This window comes from Propithecus coquereli, unplaced genomic scaffold (assembly GCF_000956105.1).
Source record: "Propithecus coquereli isolate 6110/MARCELLA unplaced genomic scaffold, Pcoq_1.0 Scaffold7, whole genome shotgun sequence".
NCBI lineage: Eukaryota > Metazoa > Chordata > Mammalia > Primates > Indriidae > Propithecus > Propithecus coquereli.
In genome coordinates this window covers 12,438,622-12,452,729 of record NW_012153062.1, presented here as the reverse complement: position 1 = coordinate 12,452,729, position 14,108 = coordinate 12,438,622, and the positions used below count along the sequence as shown (strand labels likewise).

At 33.6% G+C, this 14,108-nt stretch overlaps 1 protein-coding gene across 1 annotated transcript in view; it reads right to left on the bottom strand.

The window, feature by feature from the left end:
- Window positions 1-14,108, bottom strand: part of COL24A1 (collagen, type XXIV, alpha 1) — a 342,918-nt gene that overhangs the window by 312,225 nt on the left and 16,585 nt on the right. The window contains exon 3 of the mRNA XM_012661028.1: window positions 5,327-6,693. Within this exon, the coding sequence (XP_012516482.1) occupies window positions 5,327-6,693 (1,367 nt within the window). The remainder of the gene's footprint in view (window positions 1-5,326; window positions 6,694-14,108) is intronic.

The following is a 14,108-nucleotide window of genomic DNA, read 5'->3' as shown; positions in this document are numbered from 1 at the left end:
TAAGGCATATTTTATGTTATGAATGAAATATTTGAACCGTTTAATGAGCACTAAATGAAAAGCAATTTTCGTATCTTCACAATTTTGCCTTTCCAGATCTTTAAAAACAACATATTAATAGGTATTTTCTAGAAACCAGAGAAGCAACATGATTTTTTATGGCATAACTTTTTTTGAGGAGAATAAATTACTGTCTGCAAATAAAGTACTAGAAAAAGCACTTTAACTTTCAGATTATTTGTTATTAAGAGAAAATACAATTTGATTTAAAAAGCAATGGCTTTGCAATCATGCAATCTAGATTCAAATTATGCCTCAATTGTTTACTAGCTGGATGACCCTGGACAAGTCAGTTATGTTTTCTAACTTAGTTTTCTCATCTTTAAAATATTAATGACAAAATATCTACTTTTTAGGGTTATTGTGAGAATTAAAGCTGTTATATATAAAATACCTATCATTGTGCCTGGTATATAGTAGTTAACCAATAAACTGTACTGTAAGTTTTTTAAAGGTATGCTTGGAGCATAGCAAGCACTCAATAAATGTTAGCTATATATTATCATTACTAAAGTAATATATATACTAAGGTAAATATATTCAATAGACCAATACTTCTAAAAGATAGTAACCTCAGGTCATTAATTTTGGAAGTCCTGCATCTTACATTCCTTTTTAATTCATTCACTCATACATTGATTCATCCATTCACTCAATAAACATTAGAAAGCATCAAGCCTTCCTGGAGTTTATGATCTAGATTAAAAGACACATATTAACATATTAACACACAATTACAAATTTAACTTAGTGATATGGAGGAAGAGAACAGGCAATCGAGAGACAGATTAACAAAGTGGACCTAATTATATGTATTGTGATGTCAGAGAAGGCTTCTCTGAGGAAGTGTTAAGTTAGACCTAAGAGACGAACAGGAGTTAGAAAAGAGGAGAAAATAAAATTCCAGAAAATAGGAATAAATGAATGAAGGTATGAGTAAAACAAAACAAACAAAAGACAGAGTCTTTTTGAGAAACTAAAAGAAAACTAATAGAGCAAGGGGAAAAGTGAAACAATACAAGGTTGCAGAGGTAAGCGGGAGCCATATCACATATGTCTGTCTGCACAGGTCATGATACAGAGTTTTCAGTTTATTCTAAGTGTTTTAATCTTCTGCCACTGAAAGAAATAAGCTGATAAATAATGTGATCTGATGATCTGATTTATGTTTTAAAAAGATCACTAGAGAATTTTGGTAAAAGATGGTAGAGTGAGAACATTTTTCAAACTACTCTCCCTCCCTCAAAACCCACTGAAAACAAAAAAAATCACCAAAAGAAGAAAACATCATCTCCAATGAAACAAGGACAGGACTACAACCACAAACCACAAAATATGAAGATTATCTGCCAAATACTGAGAAACTTTGGAGCAAAGATGTTGAGAGATGACCAAAAACAAAAACCTCCTCAGACTTCAAATTTTGGACAGGCTACAGATATCTCTAAAAGTATATCAATCTTGAAAATCCATTCCAACATTCCAACAATCCTTTGATTATGATGATGAGGTTTAAGGGACTGGGCAAGCCACAGGAGAAATAATTCTTGACCCAGTAAAGACCCGGTTCAAAAGAGCCAAGAATAGGAAAGGTAGAGCTGAAGAAGAGGAACCCATCATTTTTATGACCTACAACCAAATCTAAACATAGGCGATTTCTGATGGTGAGAGAGGATAAAAGACATGAAGAGCATAAGTCACCATATCACTTCTCAGAGAGCCTGTGATGCAAAGGGCTGCACAACATACTGTACGTGAAAATGAGAGGATACATGCATGCCTCTGGGTAGAAGACAAAACAAATATGATAAGATGGTATTTAAGGCAACAATCTAAATTTGATTCTGTGTACCACTTCACCTTACTTCCCTTTGCCTCTTCCTATACTATTCTAAAATAAATAGCTCAGATAGAGTTGTCTGTATTTTAAAAATGAGTAATAACTAGAAAGGAATCAGTATGGAACCTACACACAGATATTGGGGGGAAGGGAGAAGTGGGAGGACAGGAACATAAATTTAAAGAGGATGAAAATCATTTACGAGAAGAGGAACTACTCCATACAACAGAGAAAGAGTTCAGTTATATAGTTCACTATATGTTCAAAGAATTTCAAGGTGACATTAATTTATAAAAAGAAAGCTCAAAGAAAACTTACAAGAGATAAAAAGAACAACCACAGGTAATAAAATATGAACCAGAGGATCTTAAGAAAAATATGAAGGAGCAAAAAAGAAGCCATTGTATAAGAAATTAATTTCAGAGCAACAAAAACTGATCAAATACAACTAAAAAATCAATAAAGGGCTATAGCTATAGAATAAATGAATTCACACAAAGTGAAATGGAAAAGAGCAAGCACAATAACATGGTTGTAGAGAAGATAATAAATACTGTCTATCACCACAAATGACATTCAATGTATGCAAATTGGTGGTACCTGAGGAAGAATATAGAAAAATGAAACAGAAAAATATCTGATGATAAAAGAGGAGACTTTTCTATAATAAAAATTATCTTCACATCAAAAAGATACCAGAAAAAACTGATACAGAAATGGGTTTAATGGCCTTCAAAGATAATGAAAGAATTGCATGGGTATACAGGCAGGAAAAAATAGTCACTTAAAAGTAGGAAAACCAAGATGGCCTCAGGCTTTCCACAATCACACCCACTTCAAGAGCAGTGAAACAACCCCTGCAAGATCATTATTTTTATCACCATTCATTCTCTCATTAGCTCCATAAAATCTACCTTTAGTTTTCTACACCATGCCAAAGTTGGATTCTCAAACAATGATTTCTTCATCAGAAGATCCAACAGACTTCCCCACTTTTTCTCAGTTCTTTGGCTTTTCTGTATCTTTTTGTACTGCCAATCAATTTCTTCTCAAACTCCCTTTGATTTTATGATAATTCACTATTCTTCTCTCCCATCTCTCTGACTACCCTATGACATTTCTGCTTTTTCCTTCTATAACAGAAAATCAACCTTCCCCATAATTTGACTCTTGATCCTATGCCAAGCTCCTTTCTTTAAAAATCTTATGCAACCCTAGGCCGGGCGCAGTGGATCACGCCTGTAATCCTAGCACTCTGGGAGGCCGAGGCAGGCGGATTGCTTGAGCTCAGGAGTTCGAGACCAGCCTGAGCAAGAGCGAGACCCCATTTCTACAAAAAACAGAAAAATTAGCTGGGTGTGGTGGTGCACGCCTGTAGTCCCAGCTACTCGGGAGGCTGAGGCAGGAAGATCGCTTGAGCCCAGGAGTTTGAGGTTGCTGTGAGCTAGGATGACGCCACGGCACTCTATCCTGGGCAACACAGTGAGACTCTGTCTCAAAAAAAAAAAAAGAAAAAAATCTTATGCAACCCTATAGCTTCAACTATAATATTGATGGGAAGGCTTGCAAACCTATATCCCCAGCCTTGACCTTCTTCTTTACCTCAACTTCTTCAGCTCTTCCAACAGCTTAATGAATTACCAACAGTTCTTAAAATGTTTTGACATTTTCCTCTCCTAAAATCAACTTCTGCTGTTAATTACTGTTCTTAATAATGGTATCACCCTTTTCTCAATCTGCAGACTTAAAACTTGGTAGTCATCTTTGATTCTCTTTCTTTTTGCTTGTCCCTAGGTCCCATTAATCTGCTAGTTCAACAAAATCTTCCTTCAAAATCTTTTGAATCCTACCTTTCCTTTGCATTTTCACTGCTGCCAACCTAGATAATATCCTACTCATATAATACCAAGATGGTAACAGAAACTTCCTGTTTGTTCTGGGCACTGTTGCCAGATTGGCTTTCCTATTAGAAACCTAAAAAATTTCCCATTCAAAACAAGATAAAGTTAGAACCGTATGTTTGATAGTTAAGACTCTCCACAACCCAACACTATCTAGCTTGGTCTTTATTTGTCTGAAATATCATGAAAGAGTTTGGGCTTTAGAGGCAGAAAACTTGAATTCAAATCCTGGCTCTATTATTTACAAGCATTATTGTTGTGGGCAAGTATATTAATTCCTCTAGGCTTCGTTTATTTACCTGAAAAATGAGGATAATAATATTACCATTACAAAGTTCTTTTAAGATCATGTAATATATGTAAAGAGAATTGTAGAGCATCTTCCACAAGAACTCAGTAAATGATAGCTATTATGTTGTTTTCCCTATATAAAGAACATACTTGCTCTTCTCACCTATCAAAATCTTATCCATCCTTTGAGCCTAAGTCATAACTAACTTTGTCCATAAGAACCTATTCTGAACTGCTCAGTTTTATATGGTCTTTCATAGAGATCCCCTCAAACAATTTTTACCTTTGTATATCTTTCCCCTGTACACTTAGTTTGTATCTCTCAGCAGCATTTATTTTACTTTACCATATGTTTATACATATATTTCATTTACCCTCATTATTGAAATGTAAGCTTCTTCTGAGCAATGACTATGTTATATATATTTTGTGTTCCTACCTTTCATATAGCAGAGACTAAGTAAATATCTGTTGAATATTATTGCTTCACCTACCAATGTTGAATGACTACTTTAGATTTACAAAAGAGACTAATACTTAACTGACTTTTTCTGAAAAAGTAAATGGCTTCCATTAACTGTTCGTTTGATACGATCTGCCCATGAATTCAATTTTATAACCAATATGTTGATGATTGTCATAATTAAAAAGTTTATGTCTCTATAATAGCATATTCTTAAGATGTCATTTTTAAAATTAGTTGACTTGTAATTTTGAAAAAAATTAATTTCCAAAGACACAAAGGTAAATAATTTAAGTATACAAATATGAAAAGTAAAAACAATGTTTCCAGTGTTGTGATTTTAGATGGCTTTAAATGGTTTTAAATGATTTTAGAAACTTTTAAATGTTGATCTCTTATTACGCCTACACAACGAAAGAAATTCAGAGCTGAAAAATTTGGTTTTGTTTATATAGTATTGAATCCTGATATATATTTAGCAGTTGAATTGCTGATTGAATTTCACCTGAACAAGAAAAACACATAGTTTGTACACTACTTTACCAGAATTAAGTCACCTTGTCAGCCTGCCAATTAAAAAAAAAAAAGTACAATATTTGAGCCAGGGTTGCATTCTAGCAGATGTGTTACAGCAACCATAAATTCACTCACTGTGCCAGATTACATTTCTGTGACAGATCTGATCTGTTCTGTATTGTTTGGTCCAGAGAACTTTCTTTAAAATGTATGGTAGGTTAGTGCATTAAGACATATTTTTTAAAAAAAACTTACAGGCAGTCCAGTGTCTCCTTTTGGCCCTCTCAGATACTCCATTTCAAGCATTCTATCAAGATCCTCATAATAATAATAATCATAAAGCTCAGTTTCATAGTTATTTTCAATGGGATAAGTAGCATCAGGATAAAATTCACTTTCCTTCCTTAGATCAAGGTGATTATCCACAGACGGCTCATCTGTTACTCTATACAAGGTTGTGTTTAAAATCTGTTGCATTTCCATGAGTTCATTAGTGTGTAGATTTGCTGTGATAGCCTTCTTGAGATTAGTAATTGTATCTTGTTTTATTTGTGGACGAGATGACATCTTCTTAGACAACGACAGACCAGTTACTTTATCGTCATGTTGTGTGATATTGGCAGATACATTTAGGAAAGAATTAAATTTCTCCTTACTATTCATTCTTGCCTCACTGAGGCGATGATGGCTCACTGACAGGCTTAAATTAGTCTGAGCATGTTCCTCAGTGATCATTTCTTTGGCCTGAGTCCCTTGGTTTGTGACATCCACAGCAGAGACGATTCCTGAATGAAGAGAAGTGAACTGAGATCTTGATATCTGCTGTTCTTGTCTTTTATGCACTGTTGCAGAATCATTATTTATGATATTTGGAATGCTTTTGCCTTCAGTAAATACATCCTCTGACAGTATTTTTTCACCAAATTGCTTAGGCAGGGGAGGGTGTTCCAGTATCTTAGTTGGCATGATAGTTGTGCGAGGAAGGCTTGTTTCGGGTCGGTATTCCTCTGCTTGGAGACACTGACGTTTCACATATCTGCAGTAGTCTGCAGATTCTTCTACAGAAGGAATAATATCCAACTGACATATTATTCCTTCAAAATGGATAGAATTATTATTCATACTTCCTAAGGTAAACACACTGTTAGAATCAAAGGTCTGAACTTCTGAAATGGTGTCGCTGCTAAAATACTTCTCTCCACACTCAACGAACAGTGAAACAACGTGGTTTCTAATAGTAATGGCAAATGAGTGCCATTGCTCATCATGAACACTGTAGTTGAAAAACACAGACTGCTTTCCTCCAATGTATACTATTATTTTTTTAGGTAGCAACTGTACTCCTAATTGTAGTCTATTTTTATTTCTAATGCTGAAGAGAAATGCATTGTTCACTCTATGGGACTGCAACCCAATTAATATTGTAAATGGCTGCCTTAAGTTGACTGGTAAAATTTTCATGAGAGGTGACTCAATATAAGCATCATTTTTTAAAATGACACCTGATTCTGTTAATTGAACCCCCTGAGGTAATGGTGTAGATGATGATGGTACAGCAGTCACTGATGATGAGTGTCTTACATCTTTGCCTCCAAGGCCTAGTTGATGAAGAATATCTATGCCTGGAAATTAAAAAGAGAGAGAGAGAGAGAAAGAGAGAAAGAATCTTACTCTTATGCATTCATGTGTTCATATGAATGTTTGAGTATGAGAAAATCTTCCTTGTATCAACCATAATTTTAAAATAAACATGCTCCATCAATAACTAATTTACAGGTAATAAGAGGTAGGGAGAGGGAGAGTAAGATGTTATACTTAATAATTTGAATAAAATGTGTGCACATGTGCAAACACACATACACACCCACACACCAATATCTCTAAACCCAAAATTTAATTAAAGAATTAGTTTAGCTTTCTCATTTTTTCCATTTGACTAGGATTCTTATTTGTTACTCGAATGAATATACATGTTCAAAGATTCCTAGGTGACATTTATTTTTTAATTTAATAAATGTTAATGATACCTATGTTAAAAAGAAACTAGAGTCATACTTACAAAAATAATTTGTGATTTGGAAGCCATTTTATAAATTAAGTTCACACAATCCCTTAAAGTATAATTTTTCAGGCTTTTTTCCCTTCTAACTTTCTGGGAATTTGTGAATCACATGGAAGCTCTCCCAGTGTATAATACCTTAAGTGTGTGCTACACTTAAAGCACTCTGGTCACCAAAATCCTTTTATGATTCCTGGATAAGAAAATTTAAATTTATTTTGTTGGTAAACACCATACTTTTTCTGTCCCTTCCAAGTTTTTCTCTCTTCCCTTTTTCACAGTCTTCCATAGAAATTTTTATTCAATTTGTAGACTCTTTTCCAATATTTATGTTATATGTATTTTATATAATGTGGATTTGATATAATTATGTTTTTTCCTGTTTATTGTTAATTGTAACATTACCAATAGTATACTGCTCATCTCCCTTACCCTATTATAAGCTTCTAGAAGACTGGTTCTGATTCATTATTGGATCTCTACAGTACCTGTCTTACAAATATTATAGTTCTGTCATTTCTGAATGAATGAATTTGCCCCACCAGAATCTAATCAGATCTCATATTCACCTCTAGAGTCATGTAAAATTAAAGCCACTTGTAAAGAATGATGAATCCTGTATTAAAAATATAGAACAGCTTTGTCAGCCATATGATCTTTATTATTCTTTGGGTTTTAAATCTCCCATCTGTATCTTTACAGAGCTATAATCATCTCAAACCTGAAATGTTAGAGAGTTGTGATAAGTGAAAAAAATAAAATAAAAGTTTTTGAGGATTAGCCAGGAACATTTGGCATCACCTTAATTTTCTTTTTATGGGAAATTAGTAGATATTTGACAATTCAAGCTCGTGGCAAATATTAAAACATAATGTAGAATCTCAGTCCCAAGTCTAACAACTGTGCATAACGAAATAACTACTGAATATCATCCACACATAATGTAGCAATACAATTAAAATGTTATCTCAAGGAGATCCTCACAAAACACTCAAGTATTTTATTTCAGGGTTAGAACCACCATCATTTTATTAATAAAATAGTTGCAATTTTATAACAGTTTTAAAGGATGTAGTTGTATCTAAGATATTGTATGATGGAGTGTCTCAAACTTTTCCACCAAAATATTCTTAACACCAGTGTAAAATCATATGCAACTCCAGGGATTTGGGGTCATATTTTAAAGAAGCCCCATATAATCACCAAAAAAACCTTTGACTTCTCATGTTGTATCATTATAACTCATGCAAAATTTTAACTTTAATCCATAATACGGCTGTTTGTTTTAATATACGATATAAATTACTTAACAGCTAAATCAGTTAACTGTACCCATCCCCAATTGTTAGTCTGTTACAATTGGATATCCTCTCCCAGTGCTACCTAACTCTAAGGCTATGCATACCACGATCTGAGAAGTAAACTACGGAAGAAGCACTACTTCTGTGAAAATCACAATGCTTAAATTTAAAGTGTATACAATCATAAAGTATGTGAAAATTATAATTCTATGATACCAAATAAGCTACTCTCACACAAAGAGTCACACATGTGGTATGATCTCAGGAGCTGCATTTTGCCCCAAGAAAATCTCTCCTTGCATTTAACGAGAACATCTGCAATCTATTGCCTCAAATTTCTGATCCTACTGAAAGGAAATATTATTGGGAAGATTACTATTTGAAAACTTCAAAATGCGCATATTTATCATCAATATTAATTTTTATGTATATCAGTATGTTTCCTCTAATTCTATTTTATTGGAGTTTTTATGACAAATATCAATAGCTGTTTTGTAAAAATCAAATGTCTTTGAGTGTTTATAACTGAGTAAATTTTCTGCAATCATGGTTATTGAACCATGATTGCATTTCTAAAGTAAAATCTTCTTACTAGTTATATGTCATTCTTTTGATACCTTGCTGCATTCCTGAGTAATAATTTATGTAGAATCATTGCATCAATATTTATGGGTTAGATTGAACTGTGTTTTTCTTATTGTCCTATGTTTATCAGATTGTAATATTGAAATTTCATTATTTTCTATGGCCTACAATTATTTAAACAACTTTGGAATTATCTTTTTTCTGCCAAAAGTTACATACAAACTCATCTGTAAACCAAACTTACCGTGTTGGCTCTTTCACTGACAGTTCTTTATTCACTTTCCTAATCTCTTCTATGGTTAATTAATTTATTCTAATTTTCTGACTGCGTCTTCAGTCAATTTTAGAAATTTATATTTTCCTACGAAATAATAAATTTCCTCCAGGCTTTTAAATGCATTATCCAGAGATCTTCATGTAATATCCTCTTACACTTCTTTTTGTTTTTCTATTTCTGTGATTCCTAATTTTGAATATTTTGCTCTGTTTGTTCTTAAGTCAGTGTCATTATTGATCACTTCAAAAAAAAAGGATTTTTTTATCCTTTCTACTATTTTTGTTTGTTTTTTATATCTTTTTTTTTATTTCAAAGTATTAAGGGGTACACATGTTTTGGTTACATGTAACGCTTTTGTAATCCTTGAGTCATGGCTATAAGTGTGCTGATAATCCAAATACTGTTCATTGTATCTACTAGGTAGGTTTTTTTCCCCCTCCACTCTTCCGCCCTTCCCCCTGCTTGATTGCCACTAAATTTTATATTCCTCTATGCATATATGTGCTCATTGGTTAGTTCCAGGTTAATAGCAAGGACACGTGGTGTTTGTTTTTCCATTCTTGTGATACTTCACTTACGATAATGGTCTCCAGTTCCATCCAAATTGTTGCAAAAGGCATTAATTCATCCTTTTATATGGCTGAGTAGTACTCCATGGTATACATATACCACAATTTGTTAATCCACTCATGAATTGATGGGCACTTGGGTTGATTCCACATCTTTGTGATTGTGAATTGTCCTGCAATAAACATTTGAGTGCAGCTGTTTTTTTGATAAAATGACTTCTTTTCCTTTGAGTAGATACCCAGGAGTGGAATGGCTGATCGAATGGTAGGTCTACTTTTAGTTCTTGGAGGAATCTCCGTACTATTTTCGACAGAGGTTGAATTAATTTGCAGTCCCACCAACAGTGTACAAGTGTTCCATTTTCTCTACATCCATCGCAGCACCTATTGTTTTTGGACTTTTCAATAAAAGCTATTCTAACAGGGGTAAGGAAATATCTCATTGTGGTTTTAATTTGCATTTCCCTGATGATTAGTGACATCTATGTCATTAGTTAATATCAGCATTTATCTTCATTAATTATCTCTTTCCATTTTCTGTTTTATTTTATTCTTTTTCTAATTTCTGAAGGTATTTAGTTTTTTGTTTTTCCTTTCCTTTTTGATAATGAAGGCATTTAAGCTATAAATTTTCCTGAGTACTGCTTTAAGTGAATGCCACAGATTTTAATATGTGGTATTTTCATTTTTGTTGTTTTTTGGAAAGTATTTTTATTTGCATTTTCCTTTTGACACCAAATGGTTTAAGAAACATGTTTTAAACTTCCAATTATAAGGGTCTTTTTGATTTCTGATTTGTTATTACAATTTCACTTAAAAGCATGTGATCAAAGAATGGTGTCTAACCTGTATTTTCTAATATGTGGTCAGTTTTCAATCATATTTTATAAGCATTTGCAAAGGTGTTCCAGGTACAAAATTTAATACATACCAGTTAGTTGTACTTCACTGTTTATGTTCTTTATATCCTCTATATTCTTTTTTATTTTTATATAATTATAATTAATCTGTCATGGACTGAGAGGTAAAGAAAGTCTCTGGCCACTAGTATGTCTACTTGGCCTTTTATCTCCTGTGGTCTTTGCTTTATGAATATTGATGTCATGGTTTTATGCATAAATAGTCATAAAATTCATATATTTATTAAGTAGTATAACTTTTACAATTATAAAAAGACCTTCTATGTCTAGTTTATTGTTTTTTTGGCATTACCTCGCATGGTAGTAAAACTACGCTCACTTCCCCCCACTTTCTTTTTGTTTCCACCTGTCTGATATACCTTTGCCTATGCCTTTGTCTTCATCTATTTTGAAACACTGTGTTTTAGGTAAAGAGGAAGGGGTTATATTTGTTTTGTAATGCAATCTGAGTTTTTTCTTTGATTATAGATTATAAATTAAATCTATTTACATTTGTTGATACAATGGTTTGTTTACTCTATCATATTATTTTATATTATGGTTTACAATTTTAAATTTTTAAAGTCTTTCACTATGTGTTTTGTTTGCTTTGTTTTTGTGTGTAGTTCTTGTGAGATTTAGAAAGGTTTGCATGTTTATTCTAAGGGTTACCTTTAAAATTATAAATGTATACAACTACCCTAGTCCTTTCTTTAGACATATCTATTACTTCTTTCCTTTGAACAATGTTTTCTTTTCCTCACTTTTAGCGCTTGACTTTACCATGTAATGTTAGTCAATAGGAGTATCTTTCTTCATGTTTACCTTTTTATTGTTAACTGTCTCTATACTTATTTTATTTGATTTATCAAGTTTGGATGATATTTAATTCCCAGCCTCTATAGATGAGGAGATCAGCAAAATTAATCTACTTCCCTTATTTTTTCTCTCTTCTCCCCCTATTTTTTAGTAGTTGTACCATTCCTACATTATTAGTTTATATGGCATTTACATTCTACTTTGTTCCTACATTTTCTTCTGATAAATAGAGCCAGCCCAGCAATTTATAGAGAAGAAGAAAGAAGGCCAGGCCTTCTAAATCTCAAAACCCAAAGGCCTTGCTTCAGCATTATTAGAATTTCCTTCTAAAATGGCTCCTTTCTATAGCCCCACCTTCTCTGAACCAAACATAGTCCAGGAGGACTTCTAGAGCCAGCTCTACGTACAGGCCCTCACTCTCCTTCCTCTGTATCCACTCACATTGGTACACACATCAGAATGAATCCTTCACCTCATGAAGTGGATTTTTGCCTCTTCTGAGATCTGGCCCCAATGATCCATTTAGTTATTATCTGTTCTTCTTTCTTATACTGTCCCTTGGGTGGCAGAACAGATCTTGTAGCACTAAAGTATAAGGGTTAAAGGATAAGTACTTCATGGTGTGTTCCTCATCTCCAGAAAGTTTGGTTTTGTTGTTGCTTTTTCAAACCCCACTATTGACTTTACTCCATGTTGCATCTACTTTTCTCAGCATGTTTTGGGGGGTTGCAGATTACATTAGTCCCCTAGTTTTGCTGAAAATGAAGTTTTTAGGTTTATTCATTCTCATTCACTTTTTTCTTTTGTATAATATACAGGAACAGAAATGGGAAGGTAATATCTCATGGTTTCATGTTTATACTTAGTCTATGCCCATTTCACAGATGAAGAATCTGAGGCACAGAGAGATTAAATAACTTGGTCAAGATCACATAGCTGACGAATGTGTGGAGTTGGATTTAAGCCCAGTCGGACTTCAAAGTCTACACTCTGACTGCTCCACCACACTGCCTTGCTGCCATTGTGTTTCCCACACCACCCCACACCTCCCTTGGCAAATCTTACTGATTAATCATAGCGGGGTTAATTTTCCCCCACAGAAATCTCACAGTGGGGAATACTTTCTAGGTAGCCACCAAAATTGGTACCTGAGGTGAAATCATCAAATTGTTATCCTGATTTTAAGCTTTCATACCTGAGTATAAATACATTTAACAAATATGTTTGAGCAGATATTCAGAGAAGAGATAATAGAGAACTCCTAGGGGTAGAAGGCACATATGAAAAGGGTTGGGGAGAATAGAAGACAAAAAAACAAGAAGAAGAAAAAGAAGAGGAAGAAAGCTTTTCAACCAGAGGACAAACTCTTTAACATCTAATTTAAGCCTGGCCCAGGATATCACCAAATTTGAGGTTAAATTTAGATATTTGGTATCAACATATAAAACAAGATGTAACTGAGTTGTCCGAGGTAAACTACTTGTTTCATAAGTTGCCCTATCTACAAAATCAATCCAGTACATATCACTTGGGAAATCAGTTATTATTTAAAGAATATTGATTATCAACCACATACTATGTTAGGTGCTTTACATCTTTTTGAGAATAAGAATTATAGCAGCATTTATTAAATCTTTTCTATCTACCAAGCACTATTCTAAGAACTTTAATGTTTTAAGTCATGTAATTCTCACAATAACCCTATGAAGGTAGGTGCTATTATTATCACCATCTGACAATTATGAAAAGTAAGTCACAGAAAAGTTAAATTATTTGCCCAAGCTCACCCAACTAGGAAGTACAGAGGCTTAATTTGAACACAGGTAATCCTCTAGAGCCAATCTCTTAACAGGATGACTTTTAGGAATGCACATGTCACCTGACAGCAGAATTGACTGTGTCTCCTTCCTCTTCTTGCTGCTTAAATGTAGAATAAGTGGTGGTGTCACCATGACAACGCTTTGCTCTTTTTACTGTAAACAACAGGCCTAATCACTCCACCAAAACCACGGCTTCAACAACCACACATGATGACTCACAAACCTCTCTTCTGGGCTTGCATATTCCAATTGTCTTTCGAATTTATCCAGTAGAGATTAGATGTCCCCAAAGCACTTTTAACTGAATAGATTTTTCCCAAACCTTGTTTTTCTTACTTTAGTGTTTCTCTCAGTGAAGAGCCCTATAACCCCTATAACCACACAAGCAGCCAGAATAACCTTTTTATAGTGTAAAATGGATCATTCCACTCTTCTGGCCAAAATTCTCCAATGGTTTTACATGCTATATGAAACCTATGTCATCTATTCCCTTCTTAACTCTCTGATCTCACCTGCTATCATTTCATCCCACTTTACTTTGCTTCAGTCAAACTAGTCTTTTCTTATTCCTTAAACTCACTAAACTATTTTTAATTCGTGGTATTTGTATTTATTGTTTGTTCTAAACTGTTAGTTCACTCCTTGTACTGATTTTAATCTGTATCCTTTTGTTGTAATAAATCATAACTGTGAGTGTAAAACATTTTA